At 45.7% G+C, this 27,513-nt stretch overlaps 1 protein-coding gene and 2 pseudogenes across 2 annotated transcripts; 1 reads left to right on the top strand and 2 right to left on the bottom strand.

The window, feature by feature from the left end:
• Window positions 1–133: 133 nt before the first annotated feature.
• LOC136406596 (GTPase IMAP family member 2-like) lies at window positions 134–1,273 on the bottom strand (annotated as a pseudogene).
• Window positions 1,274–10,338: 9,065 nt separating this feature from the next.
• On the top strand, window positions 10,339–17,093 carry LOC136406403 (GTPase IMAP family member 6-like). 2 transcript variants are annotated; one of them, XM_066386451.1, is made up of 3 exons: window positions 10,339–10,660; window positions 12,387–12,468; window positions 14,497–17,093. In XM_066386451.1, exons 1-3 carry the CDS (start codon window positions 10,487–10,489, stop codon window positions 15,285–15,287), a joined length of 1,047 nt encoding a protein of 348 aa, XP_066242548.1. In that variant the 5' UTR covers window positions 10,339–10,486; the 3' UTR covers window positions 15,288–17,093. The 2 variants fall into 2 exon arrangements, with proteins under 2 accessions (XP_066242548.1, XP_066242547.1); XM_066386450.1 differs by having other exon boundaries at window positions 10,341–10,660; window positions 12,387–12,486; window positions 14,497–17,091.
• An 8,100-nt stretch (window positions 17,094–25,193) lies between these two features.
• On the bottom strand, window positions 25,194–26,194 carry LOC136406595 (GTPase IMAP family member 4-like; annotated as a pseudogene).
• Between the last annotated feature and the right edge of the window lie 1,319 nt (window positions 26,195–27,513).

Here is a 27,513-nt window from a genome sequence, read left to right as displayed (position 1 = left end):
ACCCAAGAACATAAAACTTGCTTTAAACACTTGCAAATGGATGAATTTTTATGTTTAAAGTTTTCAAAAGTATTTTTATTATATTTCAAAACAAACAGTATCTTTTAAAATAATGTGCTCTTAAATAAATGCAGTGCTGCTAAGGTTTAAACACATCACAGCATCCGAAGCATTGACTGACGTCAGGTGCCGCGTGTATAGAGGAGGTCCGGTGACTCACAGTCTATATCACAGTTATAGTTACTGGTCCATCACTGTCCTCCAGGACTCTTGCATTCGGAACAATGTTCCATCCAGGAATTACCATTAACTTTCTGAGCACAGTTAACAGTAAGCTACACACCAAACTGCACAAGCTACAGAGTAAACACTAAAAAAACAAGCTTATTCTGAGCAATACAAAAAATAACAGAATTATCCATTTGACAAACTACTGAATATAAAATAGGATCCACACTAATATTTTGTCTAGGACTCTTTTTAAGCAATTCTCTTTGGCCCCAGTTGTGTGACGTCTCTGAGTTTCCATGTGCTGTATAAGAGCCCCTCTGAAATCCTCTACTCTTTCCTCTGACTGCTCGGGCCCACACGCTGGTCCTGTCACTAGGCAGTACAGCCCATTGGGGTAGTGGGCACCCCTCTTCTCCATCATCAGACCCTCAATCACACCCATTAGCTCCCCCACTTGGTCAGCCCGCTCACTCCATCTTGCCCGGTTGTTCAAGACACACACTCGTCCCCCACACGCTGCCACCAGCGTGCGTAGGGTTTTGTTGTCTGAGTCGTGGATGTACTCCATCAGGGAGTCCCCAGCGAGGTCTTCCTTGTGGGTGAAGAGGACAATTGTGTGTCCCAGGGCATCCTCTCCAAAGAGCTCCCTCACTCTCTGTGTGGCCTGCTGGTCCTGGCTGGTGAATCGGCCCAGCTGCGTCACCAGGAGTAGCACGTGGGGTCCTGGCGCCGAGAGCAGGTAGCACCTGTGCACCTCTGTGTGCAGGGCATCAGAGTGGCCAGGCCCAGAAAACATGTCTGGCGTGTCAATCAGGACCAGCTCTCTGTTGCCCCAGCTGCCTGGACTGGTGCTGCAGGTCTCAGTGTAGGGCTGGGCACACAGCTGGGACGCAAACGTTCCTTTCCCCAGGATGCTGTTCCCAGTGGCACTTTTCCTGGTTCCTGTTCTGCCCCCCAGGATGATCCTCACCTCTGACCCCAGCCGGGCTGGTTCTTCATACAGAGCCCTATTAAGAACAAGAGCGATTACTCTACTGATCATGCCGATGGAATATTTTTAGTAATCAGAGGTTATCCTCACTCATGGAAAAGATATTCTCGCGATAGTTTGCATTTGGGAAATAGAAGGTAACTTCATGGCCAAATAAAAGAAGTTAATCATGGTTTTAAACATCTGGATTTCTCTAGGACTGCAGCGTATTACCATGTTGGATCCTAGAAAACATACTGGCGCGGAGGGTGTGGTGCTGGGGGTAGGAGAGGGACTTAAAAACGGGTGTCATCATGCCAGGCCTGCCTGAATCACTCCGCCTGGCCCTCTGGAAGACCAGGTTTCTGGGAACTGGAGGTGCGGAGCCAAGACCTTGGGTTGCAACCTAGGTCAGTTAAGCACCGGGACTGTGTTCCAAGGCCAGAGAGCGCTCCCCTTATTGGCTGGGTAGGGGTGTGGTCGTAACAGCCAATATAATGGCTGGACCAGTGATATATTGGAACAGGCAGTGTAAAACGATTCTTTCCTATGAATAAACAGCTAATACCTTGCATTCTGCTTAGAGATGATAGTGTGACCTTTATATCAAATAGGCACAGATTATGGCAAATTAAGCACGCACACTAAAAGTCACTTTCTTACCTGAGTAACTGCTTTCATTTTGGTTCATTGCTGCTCCTGAGGGACAGAGAGACCGAAGACCAAGAAAAGAGCAACAACAACCTATTAATTTTTAGTTCTGAACCATGCAAGACCCTTATATGCCAAGGGCATGTTCACAGCTGTGCCTCCTTTGTTTACACATAGCTGGCCAGGTGCATGGAAAGAGCCCGACTCCCTGTGTTTTACAGAGAAATTGAGTGACTCGGGGGGGCGGGCAGCATGGTCCAAACTGACAAGGCACAGAACACTCATGGCCACAGGTTAAAGCCCTAATTCTTCCTGTTGAGCGCGATTTATTGGCATTAGACTAAGAAAACTCTCTCTGCCAGTAATATGTAAACTAAATCACATGAAGTTTACAGTTCCCAGAAGCTGGCTTCACGTAAGCCCCAGGAACTCACTCTAAACCATTTCCCTTAAAATAGGGCGAATTTACTCTTTAAAAAACTGGAGGGGGCGGGGGACACAGCCTGGAAACTAGAAATCATTAGGGCAGAACTTTCCCGGTCGGTGGGCTTAACTGATTTATTGATAAAAGACACGGACGGCTCCGCGTTCAAACCAGTGTACTCCCAGCTCAGCGCCAAAAGCAAAAGAAAACAGAAACCCAGGTCGGTCTTCTTCCTCTGTCCCCTCCACTGAGCTTCCCCGCCACAGAAGAGCCCCACCGTGTGTCAGTCTGACATTCCCACTTATGCCACATAAGCAAAATAAAGAAGTTCATGTGGGAGGTGTAATCAGGAGTGATTTGCTGTCCTGCGGACCAAGTGTCGTTTGTTGTCAATAGAAAAAAAAATGACTTCAGCTGGACAGGGAAGCCAGGCAGGCCCCCGAGAAAGCTGGTCCATTCAGTTCCTTCCCACTGGGGCTGTGTCCTTGCCAGCACACGTGTGGCTAAATGCCAAGGCGCCCTGAGAAGGAAGTCAACCTCATCACTAGCAGCCAGTGTTCTGAAAGCAGTCACATGGGGGAGGAGGGAAGGCATGGGTCAGGGGACACCTCTGATAGGGGACAGCACAGAGTGAGACAGAGGGGGAGCCTGACAGAAGCTGTGTTGTCCCAGTCAGACAGAGAGTGACAGTCACCAACCCTCACAGCAATGTGAAATGGCTCACTCTTGGCCTCCCTAGGACCCTTGTCTCCCTTTCCTGTCCAGCCTGTCATTCCAGGGAACACATTTCTCAGAGATGACGATCTAGATGGTGTCTACAGTAATAGCTGTGAATGTCTACACTCAGGACAATCAAATCAAAGAGTCAAGGGGAGATCCTTCAAATGTTCTTGTTCCTTGTTTATCTAATGGTCATTGCAGCAGGGGAGAGAGAATAGGAAACTAGATTGCCTTTAAATTCACAGACCAGCAGTGACACGTGTTGCTCTCTGTCCCCAGCCTTCCATGAGGAGTAATCGCAGGGTCCTGACCTCACTACCAGAGAGACCTGGATGTGTGTGAACACCACTCTGTCACACACTGTATCACTTTGTCTTGAATTCTTCTGGTCCTTCACTGGGCAGTCCCTTCAGTGTACTTAAAGTGCAACACAACATAGTCAACTCCTGCTTAATATCAGTAATCTTTGCCTAAAAATACAGTGTTCTGTGTCAAAGTACTAACAAGGACCTATTTTCTAAGTTTGATATGTAAAACAAATATAATGCAATCTATGTCAAACCAAAGCTCATCAATTTTATGCATCATATATAAAATTCACAAAGCAGCTCTTGAACTTTTTTAAATACTAAAAACTTAAAACATTGCTTTCCTGAATACCAAAAAATATTTTTGGTTTAAATAAAATAATCTGTTTGGATGGCTAGTATTATAAAGACAAGAGATCAGTGTTGGTACAGCATGGTGACTGTAGTTGTAGCACTGTATGTGGTGTGTACTTGAAATTCACTAAGACAGCAGGTGTTAAGGGTTCTCACACACACAAATAAGGTAACTATGTTAGGTGATGGGTGTGTAAATCAACTTGATGGTGATGCTCATGTCACAAGGTATGTGTATATCAAACCATCACATTGTACACTCGGAATATATAGCTTTATTTGTCTATCATGCCTCAATAAAGCTGGAGGGGAAAGTAATAAATAAATAAATAAATAAATAAATAAATAAATAAATAAATAAATAAAAGACAGCAAGTGAAGCTGGTGAGGAACCAGAACATCATTGGTGAGAGTGTTAAATATAGAGCGTTCTGGGAAATGTCTGGCATTTTCTATGTCCCTTATCAGAGGATTAATCATGTCTTTCTGCACACAGAACACATACATTTCTTGCCAGCTTTATTCCTGAGAATCTAACTTTTGTGTTGTTATTCTAAATTAGAATTTTTCCTTTCACCCTGTTTTCTAAAGGGTTTTTATTTTGCATGAAGGAATAAATAAATTTTGATAAATTAATTTTACAACTGGCTAATTTACTTATTTTAGTATTTCTTAAAAAAATAGTGTTTCCAAAAAAAATAGTGTTTTTTTTTTCATTATCTTGGGGCCTTTTGGTTTATCACAGACTCAGTTGCAAGCAAAGATATTTTATCCTCATTTCCAAAAATATACCTTTCATTGCTTTTTCTTGTATCTGAGGTGTACATTTTAGAAAATGCCTTTTGAGGTGGATTGAAATAATTCCATGAATTGTTTTTCTCTTAACCTATTAACATTGTCATTTGTGTTAGTGAGTTTCCCAATACAGGTGAGATGTCTGTGTAAGGATGTGAAAGGTTGGCCTCCAAGGGATGCAGGCTATTGAGACGGAGGTAAGTATGTATGATGTTTATCTGGGAGTCCTCTCAGAATTGACACTTAGGAAGAAACCCAGGACTGGGCAGAGGACAGTTAAACTGCGACACCGTCTCAATAAATGCCCATTCACAGGAAGAGTTAAGTTTGGATGGATATTCAGAATGAAGGTGAGTGGGCTAGGCTTTATAATTTCATGCACCAGTCATTGGGTGTCAATTTCCCCTGGCAAGGACACTTGACACTTGACCTTACAGAAAACATCTCTCCTCAGCAGAAGGCAATTTCTAATTTCTGGACAGGGCTGATAGCTCCAGCAGCTGGAGGAATAGGACCTTTTGTTTTTGTATCCTTCCTTTAGGTTTGGAGACTCAAACATTGCTTCTCTTGCCTCCTGAATAGAAGTCCCAACAGAGTGTTAAAGACCCCCTGATGGAATTTCTCCCTGCCAGGTGTCTCCTCCTGTCCTTTCTGAACACTGGTCTGTGCCCATTAGAGGAACACTGTCTCTGTATCTTATCTCTTCTAGTGATGTGAGGACAGCATTAGGGGAGGGTAAGATAGAAGTGTGGAGGGAGGGAGGAAGGAGCAGGCATGGCTGAGTGAGGGGAAGGGAGGAAGGAGCAGGCATGGCTGAGTGAGAGGGCCGTTTCACATTCCCCTATGGAATTTACAAGTCATTGCATTCTCATGGTTCAAGGCTATGCTGGGAAATGGCTCAAGCCAAAAAAAGTAAACTGCATACCTTTTGAGAATCCACGTTAAGATGTATTTGACAACTGTTCTGTGTAAAATATTTATTTATAAAGCAGAAATGTTGAATAGAAACTTCTGTGATGATGGTAGTTTTCAATATCTACACTGTTCAATATGGTAGGTCGCCACTAGCCAGATGTGACTACTGAGCCCTTGATTTGTGACTGGTGTGATGGAGACAATAAATTATACATTTTATTTAATCTTACTTCAAATAATTAAATGGCCTCATGTGGCTAGTGGGTACCATATTGGACAGCTAGTTATCATTATATGAGTTTTAATAAGATAGTAGAAGACACTGTGTCTGTTGAAGAAGAGGATACACAAGTTCAATATGTCCATAGACAGATAGATATAGATAAAGATTTAGATATAGATATTTAGATATAGATGATATAGATATAGATATGAATGATGAGAAAATGCAAAGAAGAAGAAACAAATTAATTTAACACCAAATATTTCTAAACACCAGGGTGGGGAGCTTTTTACTGATGAGTTGAAAATTGCAGGGGCCTCTTTTAGGCCCGAGTAGATGATTGCCCTGTTAACAAGTCTTCAACGCACTATTATATTTTGGAATCACTAAAATTTCGGAGGGTAGTAAAGCTCAAAAAGCCCTTACTACAGTATGAATATTTGTGATAAACAACTTTCCCCAAAATGCATCGTTTGGATTCAAAATGGACTCCTGCAAATGGACCATGTCAGACCAGTACAAACCTGACGGGACTATGTCTCGTGCCCATTTGGGTAGCTTTTTTTATTTTTTATTTTTTTTATTTATTCATTTTTTTTAACAGAGGAGAGAGAGAGGGGGAAAGAGAGAAAGCAAGAAGAGAGAGACAGAGAGAGAGAAGGGGGGAGGAGCTGGAAGCATCAACTCCCATATGTGCCTTGGCCAGGCAAGCCCAGGGTTTCGAACCGGCGACCTCAGCATTTCCAGGTTGACGCTTTATCCACTGTGCCACCACAGGTCAGGCTTGGATTTTTTCAGGTCCACTTTGACATCTGCCTCCACCACTTCTTCCCCCACGCCACACACCGCCTTAGTGCACAGAAACAGAACAATGGCGATTGTGGTTAATGTGAGTTGGGGAAGAACACTGGCCGTGACCTTTTCAACAGTGTTGAAGTGAGCCCACAGAGATGTTCACCCCAACTGTTTCCTGAGAGCTTCCTCTGTGCTCAGGAACCTACCGCCCTCTTCTCCGCCCCCCCCCCCCGCCCCCAACCACCTCCTGCAGAAGGACCCTGTGGTATTTGCTTCACATTCTCTCTGAGTTCAACTATGCCTTGAGCAGAACTTGGTTTCTGGTTATTTTTGCCAACAATGAAAAACAATGGTTTCTGGTTCAGTCTGTGACAGGAAACAAGACCCAGGGCCGCTACTGAGACACGCTCTGTCCTCCCAGGGCTCAGGGAGCTGCCTTATCTGGTGTGATCTGAAGGGACTGACACCCCTCTGCTCGAACAGGCCCTTGCAGCCCACTGTGCTTGAGCGGCCATTCCTCTCTTTCAAGTAAAAGTTTTCCACCAAGATGGTGTGTAGGCAAAGAAAACCCACAAGGAGAGACTGAGTTAGAGGGCAACAGAGCTGAGTACACACCCAAGTAGTTTGAGCGAAGAGTGAGAGTCACATCATCAAATAGCAGGTATTGGCCAGAAGATTCCTTTGGTGTAATCACACCCCACTGCTCTCAGATGGGCAGTTTATTTGTAAAGCAGATGAGCCCTGCAGGTCTAACATGCTACCAGGTCCTGGGTTTGAACATTATCATTGAAATTGTAGAGATTGATCAACTTGCTCTCTTGCTAACTTGGTTCTTTCCTCCTGCCCCCAAACCCTTCCACACTTTTAGAACCACTGGTCCAGTGCACAGTAAGTCTGCAAAGAAGCTAATCGTACTAGTTTCCATGACTCTGGGGACCATCAGAGTAAGTGGACCATTTATATAAACTCCAAGAAGAGTCAGAAGTCTCTGATGTTCCTGACACGTGGCAGAGGATGCTGTAAGGGGTAAAAGAAAAAAAAACCAACCCAGCTCCATCTCTACAGCTGTCTTCATCTATTGCAAAGAAGACAAATACCAACCCACCTGGAAAAATGGAGTGTAACATGCAGTGTCTGATTGACAGGCGGGGGAGAATTGGTCAATGATCTCAAGTTGTCTTGGAAGAGATCACAGAGGACATTTTCACTAAAGGTGGGGACATTTAGATATGTGAGGAGCTTTAGGGGACAAATAGACTGGTGGAAGAAAACAGCATGATGACAGCTTAAAGGTAGAGATAAGAAGTGCATGGTGGGGAAAGTAGACACCTCTTCTATTTATTTAAATCTGGTGAAACACAGTGTTTTCTATCTTACTCTCATTGAACATTGACAACAACACTGGGAAGAAGGATATTTATAATATCCATTTCTAAATAAGTCAAATAAGTTCAGGAGAATAAGTTCCTTGCCCAAAGTGACACAGAGAATGAGTGTGGGGCCAGAGACTGGACTGTAACTTCCAGGACCCCAAGCTTAGTGCTGTCACCTTATCAGGTAGCAAAAGAGAAGGAGTTGGGACTGTGAAGAAAGCTTGCAGCCTGATTTAAATCTGCCAATTTTAGGCCAAGAACTGTGAACTGACATATAGAACCAGTAGTCTCTTAAGCGATTGAGACTGACCAGCCTGAGTTACATGACCTTGGCGTGGTCAGTGTAGATTACATTAAAGAAGCAGAGTGGACAACAGGGAAGTTACTTTGCCCCTGCATGAACTCCTCTTTCTCTTCCTTCGGCTACCCCTCTCTGGCTCCCTACAGGGAGTGTTTTACTTACCCACTGTGAGTCTGAGCCTCTCCCCCACTTCTCCCTCTCCTGTTTCTCTTCCCTTTCCCTCTTGCACAACATTCTTTCAACAATGCTGTTTGCCGTTCTTTCCACATGACATCATCCAATCAGGTCATCGGCAGGACCCAAACTTTCCAAACATCCCCCCCCACCCCCATCTTGGCTGGAGGTCCTGACCAATTCCAGAACTCATGGGTCCCAAAGGTCACAAAGAATGGAGGAGAGGCTCTGGATTTTCTGGAAAGATCACTTTAGACTCTCTGGCCAGGGTGCTCTTCAGAGACCGACCCACTCAAAGTGCAGGCATGCCCCACAGCAGGCAGTGCCCAGTCCATTCCCAGCTTCTCCCACTTCCTGGGTTGAGCACCTCAGTGGAGGAATTTGTTCCAGAGGTTGAATTAATCCGGAGATGAAGCCATGATTTCATGTTCTGAGAGGTGGAGGAAGTTTCAGGGTTCAGGCTAACTGTCAAGCCAGGGTGGTCAGAGATGGTGGCAAGACCCCCCTTTTGTGTAGGCATGACTCACTGGGGATGAGATGTCCTCACACAATGCCACAGTCCAGTCTTCCTCCTGGAGTTGAGTGGCATTGGGGAGGAGGGACACTGGCTTAGCGTCATGCTTGGTAGGGCTGGTGGACATTTCTCAGTGACTGTATCACATGAGATTATGTCTTTCTGGAAATAGGCTGTACTTATAGGTGTATTTACATCTGCAACTTAGAACCGAGTTTCCTCTTGAGTATGAAAGAAAAAATTTCAGGGGCTTTAAAAATGACCTACATTGAATTAATTCTTCAGTGCACTAAGAAATTACTGCCATTTTTATGATAGTTTTCTTTTCCCATATATTACATACATTATTTTATCTATGTGCTTGTGTGTTCCATCTTTTTTTTCATTTTAAGTTTTTGTTTTAGTGTAATGTACACAGAAGGAAGGGCTTGTGTAAGTTTGCCGCTCTCTGAATTGTCACAAACTGAACACAACTGAGGAGTCAGCACTCAGGTAAAGAAACAGAACGTTGTTCCCTCCAGCAGTGACCTTGGGCTGGACTTCTAATAGAATAGATTAATTTTAGCTGTTATTGTTTTTTATGTAAATGTAATCATGTGCTTCGTATTCTTTAGTATCTGACTTTTTTTTTCCCTTGGCTTATCATCACATTTTGAGATTTGTCCACATTATATATAATATGTAGCAATAGATAGTGTATTCTTGCTGCTATATACTATCTTATTGTGTGACTATAACCCAATTTTTATATATAATTTATGATATATCATTTATATAATTAAACCAATTTCTTTGGGCTATATTTTTTTGGTTTTTATTTTTAAATATTTTCCAGCTATTTTATTTTATTTTCTGGCTTTATTGAGGTAAAATTGACAAGTAAAATTTTCTGTATTGAATACACAATGGAATTCTATGCAGCCAATAAAAAGAATAAAATCTTACTGTTTGCAACAACATGGATGGACCTAGAGGATATTATGCCAAGTGAAATAAACCAGACAGAGGAAGGCAGATACCATACAGTTTTGCTTTTATGTGAAATCTACAGAACAAAATAAACAAACAAAACAGAAAGAGACTCATAGATACAGAGGACAAACAGTTGTCAGAGGGGAAGAAGTTTGGGGGTTGAGTGTAGTAGGTGAAGGAATTGAGAAGTACAGATCGGTAGTGACAGAATTGTCCCAGGCATATAGAGTACAGCCTAAGGAATATAGTCTTTGTATATATTGTAATAACTAGGTATGGGGCCAGGTGGAGACTTGAACTATTCAGGGAACATCCTATAAAATATATGTTTCAGTTCAAGTCCACGGCCTTGTCCTGAGGAAAAATATTTAAAGGAAGGAGAAGCTGGGGGAAGAAAGGAGACTGAGTTTCTGTCACGATAGTGAAGGCGTAGGACAACCACAGGACTCGGGCCATTCTCCAAAGTGGGAGAGTAGTTAACAACCATTGCCTTCAAGTAAAATTTTCTGTAGAGTCTGCGCCCTTTCCTTCAGCCTCTGAGTTCTAGTTATGCTAGTTTGACGTCAAAATAATAACAGCCTCCTGTTCTTGTTTTTCCTGCTTCTGTTACTAAGGCTGCTGGGGACATGCACTCAGCAGGTTTCTGCAAACAGCCTGGCCTGGGTGTTCCCACCCACTTCCTGTCTCTCCGCACAGCAGGCAGCTCTCTGTCCCCAGCTCCACTGGAGAACAGCTTTCCACCACGGTTTGCAGAAGAATATAAGCAATGGATTCTTTGTATTCAACAGCCTGCAATACCTTGTCCTACCTCTTCCAGTCAAGGCCCCCAGAAGACTTCGATGTGTTGGCCCCAAAAGGAGAAACCGGGAACTCACAAGAGCCCACTGTCCAGAGAATCCGGGGACATGGCCATTCCTCCTGTTCAACAGCCAACCGGGCTGTAAGTCCCAAGATGTGAGTGAGTGTGCCTGTGTCTGTGTGTATGTTTGTGTATGTGTTGCATTTGTAAGTGTGTGTGTGCCTGTTGTTTTTATATGTGTTATGTTGGTGTGTTTGCATGTTGTGGGTATAAACGTATGTATTTGTGCTTGTGTGTGTATGTTGTGTATATGTTTGGGTGTATGGTGTTTCAGTGTTGTTTTTGTATGTGTTTGTGAGAATGCATATGTTGTGTGCGTACTGGTGTGTTATGTTCATGGGTATATGTTGTGCATGTGTTGTTTGTGAGTATATAAGTGAGTTGTGTGTACTGTGTTTTTGTATGTGTTATGTTTGTGCATTTATGTTTTTGAGTGTATGTTGTGTATATATTTGTGAGTTTATGTGTGAGTTGTATATATTATGTTTTTCTTCTGTGTGTTGTGTGTTTATTTGTGTATATTGTGTTTGTGAGTATATGTGTTTGAATTTTATGTATTATGAGTTTTTCTTGTGTGGTTGAGTGCATTGTGTGAGCGCCGCGTGTTTTGTGTTTGTGTGTGTTATGTCTGTGTGTACACGTGTTTGTTGCATATATGTGTGTGTTTGTGGTAACAGGAAGAGCTGTGGCTAAAAAGTGGAGAGGACTTTGTACCCTTTGTGCCCTGCCTCAAAGTCACTGCTGAATGTCGGGGACAAAGCTTCAGTGAGTTTCACTTCCTGAGAAACAAATCAGGGTGACGTATGTGCTTCGTGTTCCGTGTTGGACACAGCACTACGGAGTGTAGCAAGGGACTACGAGGCAGTACGGGCCACAGCAGGGTACATTTCTCTGTCACCAGGAGGAGGACAGGAGCTCCTGGTGGTGTGACACTGCCATTTTTGCTAAGACTAGGAGTTGCTCTAGAAAATGTCATAAAATGTTTTAGAATCTTATAAGGAGCACAGGGACATCTAGCTCAGGACCAGCATTCACACTTATGGGGACACTGAGATCTAAGCAGGGTGACCAGGCTAATTGATGGTCATGAAGATGGGCACTGAGGTCTGGCTACTGGCAGGATTGTCCCCAAAACATGAAATTCCTCTGCCAAGGCTATTGGCCCCCTCACCACAGTGCCCTCCCAGCTTCCTTGGGCCTCTGCCATCCTCACTGCCAGGCCTTCCCCAGGGACCAGCCCAGGCGCCTGGACACCCAGTCCCCTGCAGCCAGCCCTGCACTGCAGCTTACCACTCATGCCCTCTGCCACTGGCCACATATCTCCCCACCACCTGGGGACGTCTCTCCACGGCCATGGAACATCTCCCAACAACCTGGGGACGTCTCCTCACCACCCCGAGACATGATAGCAGACCTGCTTCTGCATCTCTGCCCCTTCCTCCTCCTCACCGGGCAGCCCCCGGACCCGCAGTCCACCCTGATGCCATCCGTTCCTCAGGCTGCAGGCCGACTGCACCTTCTCCGTGAAATCACGTAAACTCAGGATAGAAACCACAGAGGAGAGGGAGAGACAAACAGAGAGAAACACAGAGGGAGGGAACAAACAGACAGACACAGAAATGAGAAAGAGAGAGAGAGAGAGAGAGAGAAACCATTCCCTAAAAAAGGTAGAGAATGTCTCAGACCTTCCTCCCCTCTCCTCATGCAGTCCACCCCCGCCCAAAGCAATGTAAAATACTTCCTTCTAGCAAGAGAAAGGCCTCTTAAAACTTGGTTGAACCATCAGGCAGACCTGTTATTTCTCCAGGTGGAGGAAGAGTATGAGCTGACTCCCCCGGACAGTCCTGCAGCTGTGCCGCCCCAGCGCCCTGAGCAAGACCTGTCTGGAGGTGAAACGACTTCCCAGGGTACGGGGACCTGAGAGAGGTGTGGGTAGGGCCTTGTGAGGTGCAGAGGTGTGCTAGGAGAGGCAGCAGGGCACTGCGCAGTCAGGATGCCCCCATCAGAGAGCGTTTGGGTGGGGCCTGGCCTACCCTGACCCAGTAAGAGGGAAAGGCCCCCGGCAGGCACAGTGGGAGAAAGGAGGCGACAGAGGGCATCAGTCTTGCCCTCAGGAAGGGGGTGTGACAAGATGACTTGCCCTGTCCAAGGCTTGCAAGCCAACAGGTCCTGTGGGGGCTCCCAGCATGTTCAGATGTGGCAGCGTTCAAGATCACAGGGGCTGTGACTGAGCAGCAGCCTCAGACCAGGGCTGGGCCTTCTCAGGGGTTCTCCCCCTAAAGCTATTGCTGTCAGGGTCAGGCGCTTAACAGTCATGGGCTGAACTCCATCCTCTGTGTAACCCGGGGAGAGAGAGTTTAGGAGTGCTGGCAACCCATCCATTTCCTGGCCAGAAGAAATGACTTGTGTTTCATTATATATTTGAACACAAAAGCCTTTCTCACTATATACACTTCAGTGTCCTGAGTCATTGGGAGAGAGCCATATTAATAAACCTCATGGGAAAATTACCAACACAGGTGCTGATACCTGGTTTGCCCTTTCTCGTGACAATAGAGGTTAAATATTGCTTCTAAAAGCCTCTCCTGAGCTGCAGCAGTAGATTTGGTGTGCATTGGCTTCAGGCTTGCCCAGATGGGGGTTCCTGTCTTCAGGCAGCTTCCGATCAATGGGGTGAACACGCCACCTTCACGGTCCTCTCAGAGCCTACTGGGGCACTGGAGGGAGCCAGCATCCTCAGTCAGAACTGACTGGTGGGTCAGCCAGCCGAGGATGCCCGTCCACCTCTGGGAGGGTTAGGGTTGTCACTGAGACATGTCCACGTTTACAGTGAGACACAGACTTGGAAACCAGAGGTGCTCTTTGATGGGTCTCTATGTGCTCTGTGTCTGAAACTCCAAAGGCCAGGAGAAGGAACGTTCTTCCCCTCCTTCAGCTCCTTGTTCCTAAAACCTCACCATTAGATTTTTCAATATTACGTTGGCAGATCCAAGACATCTCTCTCCCACTGGTTCCTGTATTCGGTTTGGTGGGACTATTCAGCCCAAATGTCAAGGATGTAGCCTAAGAATGTGGCCCCAGTGTGCCCCTGTGCTGTGGAGCCAAAGGTCTGGCTGCGAAGTCCCACCGTCCCCACGTTCTCTGTTGGAAAAGCTGACAGAGGTGATGTGGTCAGTTACCTGAGGGACAAGACGTAGACACAGATGCCACACCCTGAAGAATTCAAAACAGGGACTCAAACAGGCATTTGTACACTCAGGTTCACTGCAGCCTTATTCACAATAGCAAAAATGGAAACAACTCAGGTGTCCATATATAAATAAACAAAATGTGGTCCATCCATAAAGTGGAATATTACTCAGCCATGAAAAAGAGGCGAATTGTGACACACGCCACAGTATAGATGAATGTGGAAAACACTCCTCTAGGTAAAATAAACCAGAGACAAAAAGTCATATGTGCAGGAATCTGCTTATCTGAGGTCCTTAGAATAGTATAATTCATAGAGACGGAAAGTAGACTGCTAGTTAGAGGGGTTCAGCAGAGGGAGGACTGAATTATTGTTTTGTAGGGACAGAGTTTCAGTTTGGGGTGATCAAAAGTTCTTGAGATGCATAAAAGTGATGACCACACAGCAATGTGAAGGCACTCATGCCACTGAATTGTACACCGGAAAACAGTTAAAACACTGATTTTTATGTTATGTATATTTTACCACAATACAAAAAAAAATTTTGTTTAAAGGGAAGAATGTGAGTCCTGGGCAGGTCCGTGGTGCAGATGTTGAACTTTGTCCCTCCTGCCAGGACAAGCAGCCCCTGAGGTCAGGGAGCTTATCCAGGAGTGAGGCCGCTGAAGAAGCTGAACCGGGTGCCTGGGCTCTAACCCACTCCCTCTGCTCTCTCCTGACGCTCCAGGTCCGAGGGCGGAGGAGCAGACCCCCCAGAGACTGAGGCTCCTCCTGGTGGGGAAAACCGGCAGCGGGAAAAGCGCTACAGGGAACAGCATCCTGGGCAGGGAGACGTTCATGTCCAAGCTCAGCGCTAAACCAGTGACCACGGCCGTCCGCAGCGGGACCAGAGACTGGGCCGGGAAGACACTGGAGGTGATCGACACGCCCGATGTGTTATCCCCGCAGCTCCCACTAGCAGTGGCCACTCAGGGCTGCTGTGCGGCCATCGCCTCCTCCTCCCCAGGGCCACACGCGGTGCTCCTGGTGACAGAGCTGGGCCGGTTCACCGCGGAGGACCAGCAGGTGGTCCGGCGCCTGCAGGAGGTCTTTGGAGTGGGCGTCCTGGCCTACACCGTCCTGGTCTTCACGCGGAAGGAGGACCTGGACAGTGGCTCTCTGGACGAGTACCTGCGGGAGACCGACAACCGGGAGCTGGCCTGGCTGGACGCTGTCTGCGGGCGCCGCCACTGCGGCTTCAACAACAGGGCGGAGGGCGCGGAGCAGGAGGCCCAGCTGCAGGAGCTCCTGCAGCAGGTCGGGGTGGTCCTGTGGGAGCACGAGGGCCGCCACTACAGCAACGAGGTGTACCGACACTGCGGGCAAACCCTGTTCGGGGACGGGCAGGGCCGGCAGCCAGCCCCAGGCCACGGCGCGGAGGACAGGCCCCAGGACGAGTCCTGCTGGGAGGGCCTGAGACTCATCCAGAGGGCATCTGAGGACACTCACAAATGCCTCCTAAGGGGGGCACCCATCTGAGCATGTGGCGGACTCCAGCCAGGGACAGCTGCTTCCAGCGAGCCTCCCTCAGCCCTGTGTCCCCTCCTGCCAGCTCTTGCCCTCCCTGGGTCACTGCCCATGCCCATCTCCAGGTCACTGTCAGGTGGGTCCAGAGTCTGCAGTTCCCTTACTGGTCCTTCCTCACATCTTTTGAGCACTTGGCGCTCCTTGCTCTGTGCCCTGCAGCACGCTGTCCCAGGGGGCACCTCTCCTGGCATTGACATCATATTTCCTCACATTCTTCTCTGCACCCCTATACAAAGCTTCCAGAGGGCAGATTGCGCCTCATTGTCATGTGACCCCCACAACGTCCTGGTCACTGGGTCAGTCCTTAAAGGATGATAGCAAACCAGTGTGGGATTTGACAAGGTGACTTCACAGCCCCTGGGCTATGTCCTCACCCATAAAGGAAACAGGCATAGTGTCTTTTAAGGTACCTGCTGTGCTTGGTGGATCAGGACACAGCAATGGCTCTGAGGCATGTGGGGAGGCAGCTGTGGGGCTGGGGAGGAGAAAGCAAGTAGGAAGAGGGAGGAGGCAGGAAGAACAGCCCTTTTATTCTCCTCTGAAAGGGGCTCTTTAATCCCAATGAACGAGCCTCATGAAAACTTCGTGGTGGGAATGAAAGCAGAGGGTGAGGGGTATCCGGAGCCTGGCTGGGTCCGAGGCGGCCCCTACACCTGGTACTGGACACGGGGGCCCAGGAGAAGCACTTCCCTAAGAACGACTTAGGTTAAGGATGTTGTCATTAGGGTCCCCTCTCATTGTATCTGCCTTCTGATGGGAGAAAACAAACGTGATTTTTAACCCTGTCTCAGCCTGACCTGCCACCCCTTCCCTTCTCATTTGCTAGTGGGGAGAAAGCATGCCTGGTGTCAGTGTCTGCGGGTGTGATGGGGTTCCCTAGTAAGGTATTGGGGGTCACATAGAGGGGGGCAGAGAAGAAAGGGAACCCACAAAGGTGGCCGGTGAGTGACTTAAACATCATAGGAAGCAGCCTGCCTGGGGAACAGAAAGAAGTCTATGTCACGTGGGTGTCTTTCTAGAGGCAGACTCTTACAGACAGGTACATAGGAGCAGTGTGGCCTGGGACCAGAAGACAGCAGGGTGGTGGGTGGGCCCTGCCTCTGATTGGCAGGTGTCATCTAACCTCATCAAGAGCCTGACACACCTCAGATGCACTTCAGCTGTTGTGATGTTCAAGATGCATCTTGGGGAGTCCGACCACCTGAGGGAAACAGGATAGTAGGGAAGAGGGGAAGTGCCCCTGATAGACCGCTGTTTTCCTTTCTTTAAGCTCTGAAGCAGAGGGTCTCCAGCTACCTTCTGTGGGAAGGGACAGAAAGTGGAGGTGGGGTGATAGTGCTATGGGACAGCCAGAAATCAGAGACGCAGCTCAGAGACGTAGCCTCAGGTCTGCCGCAAGGCTCACCCGCTGCTCAGAGACCCTCCAACAACAGAGACCCTATCAGGACTTCTGTCCTCCAGTCTGGACGTCACGGCACCCACCTTCCCCAGACACGGGACGCCTAAGAATGCCGGAGCGTGTCTTGTGCTGATTGATTCAGAAAACTGTCTCAAGGCAGAATGGAGACTCATTTAGGTGTATCCATAAGGGAGCCTTCATGCAAGAACCCTTTATTAAATCACTAATTTACTTTCTGTGGACTGCAACACAAGTAACCCGTTAGGTCTTCCCACTCCCCACCACCCACATCAGAATGTTCAATTCTGTTCCTGTTTTCTGCTTTTCTAATCCTTGTGAATAAATTGTTGATTTGATTGCAATGGCTTAGACTTTCTCATGTAGGTGTTTCCTTCATTCTCAGGAACTTATCTTTCTATGTTGGGTTGGGAACCTATGGCTCGTGAGCAAGATGTGGCTCTTTTGATGGCTGCACCTGGCTCGCAGACAAATCTTTAATAAAAAAAAATAATAAGGTTAAAAATATAAAACATTCTCATGTATTACAATCCATTCATTTCCTACCGTTCATGTTCATGGTTGCAGGTAGCTGGAGCCAATCACAGTTGTCCTCTGGGACAACATCAAATTTTTATTGGATAATGCGTAATGTACATGGGTCATTGTATGGCTTTCATGGAATTATATTTTAAAATATGTGGCTCTCTCAGCCAAAAAGTTTCCCGACCTCTGTTCTACATGAAGGTTAAAATCCTGTCCAGTCTTCAGAAAGAACCTTATTGGCATTCCAGTTGGAGTTTGTCTCACACTTCTGTACTATGTTAGGGAGAATTGGTAAATACTTCAAGTATACGTGAGTCAAGGACATCTTGTTTCTAAGTCAAGGACTCAAAATTTCAGAGCAACTGAGTAAAAAGTTCAAACTGTTTGCATTTCCATTAGGATTACAAGATGAATTTCTTTAAATGTTGTTGTTATTAATGGTTTGCTTCATGAATTTCATAATAGAAAATACAAGCAATTCACCAAATGACACCTATTTGGTGATTCTAAATGGCAAGTCACTCAAAACATATCATTCAGTAAAAAATTCTAAAGGGGGCCTTGGCAGTTTGGCTAAGTGTGTAGAGTGTTGGCCATATATGTGGATGTCCTGGGTCCAATACCTGGTCAGAGCACACAGGAGAAGCGACCATCTGCTTCTCCACACCACCCCCTCTCCCTTTCTCTCTATCTGTCTCCTCCTCTCTCACAGCTATGGCTCGGTTGGATCAAGTTGGCCCCAGGCACTGAGGATGGCTCCATGGCTTTGTCTCAGGCGGTAAAATAGCTCAGTTGCAGAGCAACAGAGCAACAGCTTCAGATGGGCAGAGCATTGTCCCAAAGGGGGCTTGCCAGGTGGATTTCTGTAGGGGTATATGTGGGAGAGCCTCTCTCTCTGCCTCCCCTCCTCTCACTGAATAAAAAATAATAAATAAATAAATAGATTTAACAACTGAAGAAATGTAAAACATTTCACCATAAAACACAGTGCTGTTGTTTTGGCAGGAATACATTTTACTGGGGTCCTGGTGCTGCTCCTGGAAGCCTCCATCATTCCTCCTCCTCCTCATCCTGCTCTCTCATCAGTGCAGTCCCCCCACCCTGTCTTCCCCACCTGGCAAGTCTCCACAAGGAGCTTTCCTCAGAGCTGTATGAGGGGTGAGCTACGGCGCTGCCCAACTAACAATGCGTGTCTTAAAGAATTCCCTCATCTAAGAAGAAATGTAAACCCGGGGGTGGATGTGGTGGGTACAGGAAGCAAATTGGTAATACAGGTAGTTTCAAACACTTTAAACCTGTCGGTTGAAAATTTTAATCATTATTTGGCACAAATCCTTTATGATGGAAACATCTACTACAGACCCCAGTGGCAGACCCTAACGCGAATCCGGAAAGGGACCACAAGGACCATCTCCGGGGTCCATCCCTGTGATGCAGAGAACAGGGTGGGACAATCCCTGGTGCCATGTTTACAACAGAGGAGTCAGCGCAGCTGAATTATTCTCGTAAGCATCCTCTTCCCATCTGCGCTGCTTATGGGAACATTTCTGTCCTGATTCCAAGACATCAGCAGGGCTTACACCTGTTCGAGGCTGGGTATGCTGGGACAAAGTGTCAGCTCTTTATTGTGCATTCTCATTGCTGGTTGTCTCAGTGTGCTGACACTGCCATCACGGTGAGTGGTTCACCATCTTGTACCAAATTCCTGGTGAACAGGAGACCTCACTAAATGGTTTCCACCCTCCCCTTCAGAGCCTTGCTGAAACTGGGCTCAGGGTACTTCCCCACAGCATGGAGAGTCCCAAATCTGTCTTGCTCCTTCCAGAACTTTCTGAGCGCACTTCCTCAGAAAGAAAGAGGAGGAGTTCAGCCTCCCCCCCCCCCCCCCACCTCCCAGGACGGAGAGTCTGGGATGACACTTCATAAATTCTCTCCTTCTCACAAAAGGCAAAGGGCTTGACCTTTTTCGGGATGTGAGCTCATTACCTACTATGGTTTTTCCTCTGCAGAAAAGGGAAACAGACCAACCTCTCATTCTTTAGGCTTGTTGAGACCACTTCCTACTATTGTTTCCTGTTTTCTATTTTATTTATTTATTTAAAAAAAAAATTTTTTTTAATTTATTCATTTTGGAGAAGAGAGAGAGAGAGAGAGAGAGAGAGAGAGAGAAGGGGGAGGAGCAGGAAGCATCAACTCCCATATGTGCCTTGCCCGGATAAGCCCAGGGTTTTGAACTGGCGACCTCAGCATTTCAGGTCGAGGCTTGATCCACTGTGCCACCACAGGTCAGGCATTTTCTGGGTTTTTTTTTTTGTTGTTATTTTCTTTGTTTGTTTGTTTGTTTTTGTATTTTCCGAAGCTGGAAATGGGGAGGCAGTCAGACAGACTCCCGCATGCGCCCGACTGGGATGCACCAGGCATGCCCACCAGGGGTCGATGCTCTGCCCATCTTGGGGTGTTGCTCTGTGGCAATCAGAGCCATTCTAGTGCCTGAGGCAGAGGCCACAGAGCCATCCTCAGCGCCCAGGTAAACTTTGCTCTAGTGGAGCATTGGCTGTGGGAAGGGAAGAGAGAGACAGAAAGGAAGGAGAGGGGGAGGGGTGGAGAAGCAGATGGGCGCTTCTCCTGTGTGCCCTGGCCGGGAATCGAACCCGGGACTCCTGCATGCCAGGCCGACGCTCTGCCACTGAGCCAACCAGCCAGAGCGCATTTTCTGTTTTTCAAACACAGGAAACAGACTGCCCTCTCCCTTTTAGCTGGAGATGACCCATTTCTGACCTGCACTTCAACTCCTTGTTCCATTTCCTCTGCAGAGTACAGAGTGTGCTCTATCAAGAGGATCTGGCTGAGTCTGACTGGTTTGGCCCCTGCTCTTTGGTTGTCGGGTGGCTACATATGTGCAACTGGCTCCCTTCCTTCCAGAGAGGAGAATAAAGATCCCTAACTTTGGCCTCTGGTCCCTACTTCATCTTTATTGGGCAATTTGAGACTTCTTGTTTGTTTATTTTAGAAAGACAGAGAGATGCTTTCATTTGTTGTTCCACTTAGTTGTGCACTCAATGGTTGCTTGTGGGAGACTGCAAGTGAAGTGGCAAAGCTCTTGTAAGTTCGAGGCTTAGCAAAAGGCTAAGTTCTCCCCCCACTCCTCTATATTGGCTTTAAAGCTGAGTATTTGCACTCATCCCAATCCCCCACCTCACTTGCTTAGTGAAGTTCATAAAGGCTAAGTTTTTTCCACACTGACATGTTAGCTGTGATGCTGGACTGTTCCTACTCGTCCTATCCTCCATGTCCCTTCGAGAGACTGGAGGCAATTTCCTTTTTATTCTCTGTTTTGTGAAGTTAAGATGTTAGGCAGGGTAGAGGGTTGTCTGCACTTGGAAGAATTCTTGGATTCCCTGGAAAATGTGACTTTGTTTTAATGATCTCTTTGATTTGTTAATGACTTCGCTTTGCCCTATAAATAAAGCAGGTAGGGGGGTGGAGACTCAAGTTTCACAAGCTATCTTTTGCATCACAGAGAGTCCTCCCAAGCCCACCTTTATTCTCTTTAAGCCTATTTTCTTAATTCTGCGCCATTCCCACTCAGGACCTGGAATTACTAGTGGTGCTGGTTCGCAGCAGTTGCTTCTCACATGTGCCCTCACTGGGGACCCAACTGCAACCCTGGCATTTGGGAACAATGCCTTAACCAGCCAGGGCCAAGCCTAAACTTTGGTGTGTCTACTTTTTCTTCAATACCCAGGAGGAGAGAAAGGTCTTTGGTGCCTGGGTATAGCTCCTAACATTTGAAAATGCCTTTACTGTTAATGAGGTGACATTCTTTTTCCCTTTTCAAACAGAAGAATTTTGTTCCAGTGCCTTCCACTTCAGAGTGTGGGGCTGGAGCGGCAGCAGCAACTCCTGAACTCATTAGAAACCCAGGTCTCAGGCTCCACCCCTCACCTGCTGAATCAGAAGCTTTGGGTTTTAACAAGCCTGGAGGGCGGGGGCTCTGGTGCATGCCAGGGATCACAAAATACAGAGTTTCACATCATACTGATGAGTTCCATAAAGAAGAAATGCTACAAACTACACTTTCTGGTTACGATGCAATAACACCAGAAATTACTTTAGAAATAAAAAGGTTCCTTCATCTAGAAATTAAAAGACCTTCTATTAAACATTCCTGTGGAAAAGAAATAAAAATACGGAGTCTTTAGACTTTCTTAATAATCACAATAATGAAACTACTGAGTGTCAGAAGCTTTAGGATTGATTTAAGGGAGGAAAATGCTTCCAATCAAAGACTTTTCAATAAATATAAAACAATGAAAATAATTTAAATTTTTAATTCAAAAAAGACTAGAAAAAGAATGATAAAGTAAACCAAAACAAAGCACAAGTATAGAAAACAAAAAAAAAATGCAGTAGAGAACTAAAATAATATATTTAGACCTCATTAATAAATCAATGTACTGGTTTATTAAAAAAAATTAACAAACTACTACTAAGTTATCCAAGAAAAAAAAAAGACAACAAGAAACAACCATTGAAACAGAAGAAATTTTAAAAATTTAAAAACTTTTTCAAGTAAATTTCAAAACTTGAATGAAATGGATAATGTCCTAGGGAAATACAGATGACCAAAATTGTGTCCATTAGAGAGAGAATATTTAAATAAAACAATTTTCATGGAAGAGAAGGAGAAAGCTACTTTTAAAAAGACACCACAAAGTAACCAACAGGGCAAAACTGTTTTGTGTGGAAATTCTTCTAAATCTACAAAATCCACAGTTACAACGCTCTTTAAATTGTACCAGAACATGGAAAATAAATAGAAATTTCCTTATTGCCTTTTCAAAACAAATGCAACATCAGTAACCAAAGCCTGATAATGACAGTGTGAAAAGATAAATCTCTAGACTGAATATCAATACAAAAGTACTAAATACAATAATAGCAAATAGACCCTGGCCAGGGGGCTTAGTGGTAGAGTGTAGGCCCAACGTGTGGATGTCCTGGGTTCAATTCCCAATCAGGATACATAGGAAAAGCAACTATCTGCTCCTCTATCCCTCCTCCTCTCCGTTTTCTCTCTCTATCTCTCTCTTCATCTCCCAGAGCCATGGCTCCATTGGAACAAGTTGTCCCCATGTGCTGAGGTTGGCTCCATGACCTCTCCTCAGGTGCTAAAATAGCTCAGTTGCCTAGCATTGGAGCAACGACCCCAGATGGTCAAAGCATTGGCCTATAGGGGGCTTGCCAGGTGGGTCCTGGTCAGGGTGCATGCAAGAGTCTGTCTCTCTGCCTCCCCTCCTATCATTTAAAAAAATAAAATAAAATAAAATAAAATAATAACAAATAGACTCCAAAACCACATGAAAAATGTTATACATCATGATCAGGTGAAACTCAAAGTGGAAATGAAAAATCAGTTCAATATTAGGGAATTCACGGACATCACTAACTTTATGAATAGTTTAAAGGAGAAAGAATTATAAGATTATTCCCATAGATTATTTTTTAAAAGCCTTTGACAAAATTCAATTGCTATTTATGATAAAAACTCAAGAAAATAGTAACTGAGGGATACTTGCTTAATGTGATTACATACACACACACACACACACACACACACACAAATACATACCATACACTCCTGTTGTCCAATATCTCACTTACTTAACTGGAAAACACTGAAGGCATATTCAAGATCAAAGCAAGCATGCCCATCCACTACTATTCAACATTATAATAGAGGTTTTAGTCGATGCAATTAGACAAGGCAAAGCAATTAGGAGCATAAGAATAAATAAAGTGAAGTGGTAAAGAAACTTGTGGTACATCCAAAAGGTGGAATACTACTCATTGGTAAAAGTGAACAACAGCTACTGACCCAAGGAACTTGAATGATTCTCAAAATCATTATCCTTGTGAAGGAAACCAGTCCCAATAGGGACTTGGTTTTACTTTCTCTAGATTCTGTGTCTGGTATGAAATTTTTCACCAGATTTGAACAAACACTCACTGTTAATGAATAGATGAATAGGTATAAACTCCCAACACTCTTCAGAGAAGGGAACATGCCTCATCCTTCTGTTGTTTTAATCACAATGTATGGTACTTACCCAGCACCCTCCTTGTCTGCCTCTGCTGTGGAGATAAATGGTCAACACTGTTCTCAGGGCATTTCACGTGAGCCTCTCAAATCCTCACTGCTTCTCAAGAGCAGAACCTCTACTTTGCCTCATCTATGCAGCATGAACCCGAATGCAAGTGTAAGAATAATTGAGTGCATGGACACAGAAAATAACCATAAAGAAGTTAAAGACTTTTTTTGTGTTAATTTTGTATTTACTTTTTCCTCTTAAGCATGTGTGGCTCTTTGGTTAAATATGTGCTTCTAGAAGCTTGTGATACAATAGGAAGTTAAATTCCAACCTCAGGATTCTGTCTGAAAGTCCAAAGATGAAAATGGACACCCCTTGCACCGTGCCCTGCAGAGAGAAACCAAACCTGGCTCACTGTGAGGGCTGTTTCTGAAGGAATCCTGAGCTGCTTCCTGTGCTGCTTCTCTTATCCTGGAGCCTGCGCTCACGTATGCTAAATGTACAGTCTAATCTCACCTGTGTTTGGGGGAATAAAGGAGAGGTGTATGTGCTATTGGGGATAACTTGGTGTGGGGCATGCACAGGTCACTTTCAAGATAGTAGAGCAAGGACACTTGGCGTGTGACCACCAGGACATGCTTGTAGCACATGGCAATGTGCTTTGGGAAGTCCTAGGAAGAATGAGGGTAGAAGAACTCAGTGGTAAAGGGGCAGATTAACTACTGTTATCCCTGTATTAAAGGGATGTGTTTTAACCAGGAAACCCACAAAGGTCTCAGAAACTTTGGTCACACATAATTTCTATCAGCACATCATGAATGACTCCCAGGAGAATGTTGTTTGAAGGGCAGAGTTAAGAATATGGTTCAAACTTTCAGGGAAAAGGAAAGGAGATGTCTTAGAGTGTAGACCAAATGAAACTCCAAAATTAACTTGAACTTCTACCAAAAATTGAAATTCAAACCTGTGTTCTTAAAAGAAGTATTAGAGGTATTTTTTTTTAAGATAGAAGAGATTCCAGGCTTGCACAAATATGAGAGTAGTACAATTTATTGTAGTAACAATAAGCAAACAATTCAAGTGGCTGTGGCAGCAGTGTGCAGAGGGTCCGCCTAGCAGTAAGTGACCTGCTGCAGGGTGATGGAGGTGCAGTGACAACAGTTAGTTTCACAAGAAAAGGGGAGAACTAGTTAGTCGGTAAATTGGTTACAATGAGGTGGGTCCAAGGGTCTCTTGATACACCTGAACATATTAAACATTGTTCTCTGATCTGCTGAATCCCTGTGTCTTTGCTCCTTCTGACTTTTCACTTAGTTGAGAGCTGGATGATCAGTTTTCCAGAAATGTCTTGATTCTTCAGTGTGCAGATGATAAGAAACCATTTAAGTTCTTTTCCTTAAAAATGCATTCATCTAGAAAGAATGCTTTCAGCAGCTCTACCTACAGATTACCTAATGCAGGCAACTGATTTCCCTAATCACATGGGGAAAAGGATCAGTGTGAACCTAAAGGCAAAAGTGAGGAGAAGCCACAGGTGAAGATGATGTGCCAATCTAGAAAGAGTCTAGAGGAGAAAGGGCTACTGGGGATAAATAGAGAAAGCTCTGGGTCATCATGCTCTGCTCTGCTCTGTCTAAGAAAGAGTTCAGAAGGTAGTGATCATCTGTATGTTCTGCTTTGGAGTTTTACAAATCGAGAGGTTGTAGCCTCCCCTGTTAAATCAATTAAACGTCTACAAATTGCCAGGAGTGAACTTTACAATACTCCCTAGTCCTAAGGGCCTGAGAGACAGAAACAGAGAGTTCTGACTTAGGGGCATGAGTTACATGGGGTGCGGGCACCCAAAAATATGTAGGAAGTAGAGACAGATTTTCATTTATATTGCTTGGACATAAACGAGAAAAAAAGTTAGCAGCAATGTCCAATACTTTCATGAGTAAGTCAACTATCCCCTTCTGACCCTCAACTTTCTTCCTGGCATTTTCCTGCCTTAAAACAGCATCTCTCACTTTCCACCAGTTCTTTCTCCATTTCTACCCTTCTTTCCCGCTCCCAGCGATCCTCCACCTGTCTGATTGCCTCCTCATACTCCTCTCTTAACCGCCTTTTCTCTCTCTCCAGCTCAGCTCTGTATTGCTCTCGGATCACTAGGATCTGTTTCTGAATAAAGGCCTCGGACCTTTCGTAATTCGGATTAGTGAAGAATGCTCCCCCATTCTCCCTCACCGTGCGTGCGCTGGGCCAGTTCCAGCAGCTCTGCCCTCTGGGCCTCCTTCTCTGCCCCTGTCACCTTATTGTTGAACACACAGTGGTGACCCTGGAACTGTCCCACCAGCTCTTGAATGCATCCTGGAGCTTCCTTTAAATAATCACGGAACTCCATGCCTTCCAAGTTATCTTTCTGGGTGAATAAGAGAATCATGAATCTTCTAGCATTGAGTTCAACATCGAGAGCATCTTCTCTGTGGCCTTCTGATCTTCCTCTGTGTACCAGCCCAGCGGGACCACCAGGAGCAGAACGTGAGGCCCTGGGGAGGTCAGGAGGATGCAATGAGCAATCTCTGCTTCTGTGTCAGCATCTGGTACCTTGGTGTCGAAATGCCAGGTGTGTCCACGACAATGATTTCTCTCCCGTTCCACATGCTGGTTTCTTTCTTATAGACCTTGGTGACGGATTTTGCTGCAATGCTCGAACGGAACTCTTTCTTTCCGAGGATGCTATTTCCGGTAGCGCTTTTAACGGCTCCAGTCTTGCCCACTAACACCAGCCTCAGTTGCAAATCTCTGCCATCTTGGGTTTCAAGCCCTGGAACATCAGGAAACATTGTAACCGTGTGAATACTGATCTCCAGGTCTTGGCCGGTTGATTCAGCAGTAGAGCATCGTCTACAGCAGGGGTCCCCAAACTTTTTACACAGGGGGTCAGTTCACTGTCCCTCAGACCACTGGAGGGCCGGACAAAAAAAAAACTATGAACAAATCCCTATGCACACTGCACATATTTTATTTTAAAGTAGAAAAACAAAACGGGAACAAGTACAATATTTAAAATAAAGAACAAGTAAATTTAAATCAACAAACTGACCAGTATTTCAATGGGAACTATGCTCCTCTCACTGACCACCAATGAAAGAGGTGCCCCTTCCAGAAGTGCAGTGGGGGCCGGATAAATGGCCTTAGGGGGCTGCATGCGGCCCGCGGGCCATAGTTTGGGGACCCCTGGTCTACAGTGTGTGGAAGTCCTGAGTGCAATTCCTGGGAATGGCAGATAGGAGAAGTGACCATCTGCTTCTCCACCCCCAGCCCCACCCCACCACCTCTTCCTCTCCCACAGACATGGCTCTCTGGATTGATTCAAGCATATTGGCCCAGGCACTGAGGATGGCTTCTTTGAGTCTAAACTTCTGGAGCTATAAATAGCTCATTTGTTAGTGACCAGATGGGCAGAGCATGGGCCCCAGACAGGGGTTGCCAGGTGGATCCTGGTTGGGCACATATGAAATCTGTCTCTGTATGTCCCTACTCTTACTTAAAAGAAATACTGATCTCCAGTTGTTTCCTCTGTAAGGCTTCTTCCCACCCAGGCCTTCTCTGTTGCCTGCGAGGCTCTTGTCCCATGAGCAACCTCTGCCCTCACAGAATGTCCATAGAACCCTTGGGACTGATCTCCCTCCTAAAGGACCTGGGGAGCCCCTGGCCACTATGCGGGAGTTCCTTACTCTGACCTCTGGAACCTAAGTGCGCAGGAAGGAGGGTGGAAACCAGTTTCCATGAGGACTCTGCTGCTTTCATAGCTGCTCCTCGTACGCTAACGCAGCAGGTAATGCACATCTGGCTTTGGGACATCACAGTGGAAGATCCACTACTCCCCCTTCATTTATACTTAAAAAGGAATTTTTCTTCTTCCCATTAAGAAGCCAGTTAGGTGCGTGACTCAAGTCATCCCACCCTCACAGGGGAGAAAACGCCACATGGGCAGAGAGACCAAGGATTCCTTTACATGTCACGTATGCTGACATCTCGTCAGGGATTATGGCTCATGAGAACAAAATAATTGACGTTTAAAGTTACAACCTTAGCATAGAAACCTAGTGGAGTCTTTATATTTTAAATTAAGATGTTGAGGACTTATAGCCAGAAAGTA

Source organism: Saccopteryx leptura, chromosome 5 (genome assembly GCF_036850995.1).
Source record: "Saccopteryx leptura isolate mSacLep1 chromosome 5, mSacLep1_pri_phased_curated, whole genome shotgun sequence".
Classification (NCBI taxonomy): domain Eukaryota; kingdom Metazoa; phylum Chordata; class Mammalia; order Chiroptera; family Emballonuridae; genus Saccopteryx; species Saccopteryx leptura.
Note: the sequence above shows the minus strand (reverse complement) of the source record. Positions and strands in the feature narration are given on the sequence as shown.

Coding starts and splice junctions, on each gene's coding strand:
- LOC136406403 (XM_066386450.1), top strand. CDS start 10,487: ATGGATTCTTTGTATTCAACAGCCTGCAATACCTTGTCCTACCTCTTC. Junction 10,661..12,386: donor GTTCAACAGCCAACCGGGCT/GTAAGTCCCAAG, acceptor TTATTTCTCCAG/GTGGAGGAAGAGTATGAGCT. Junction 12,487..14,496: donor AGGTGAAACGACTTCCCAGG/GTACGGGGACCT, acceptor CTGACGCTCCAG/GTCCGAGGGCGGAGGAGCAG.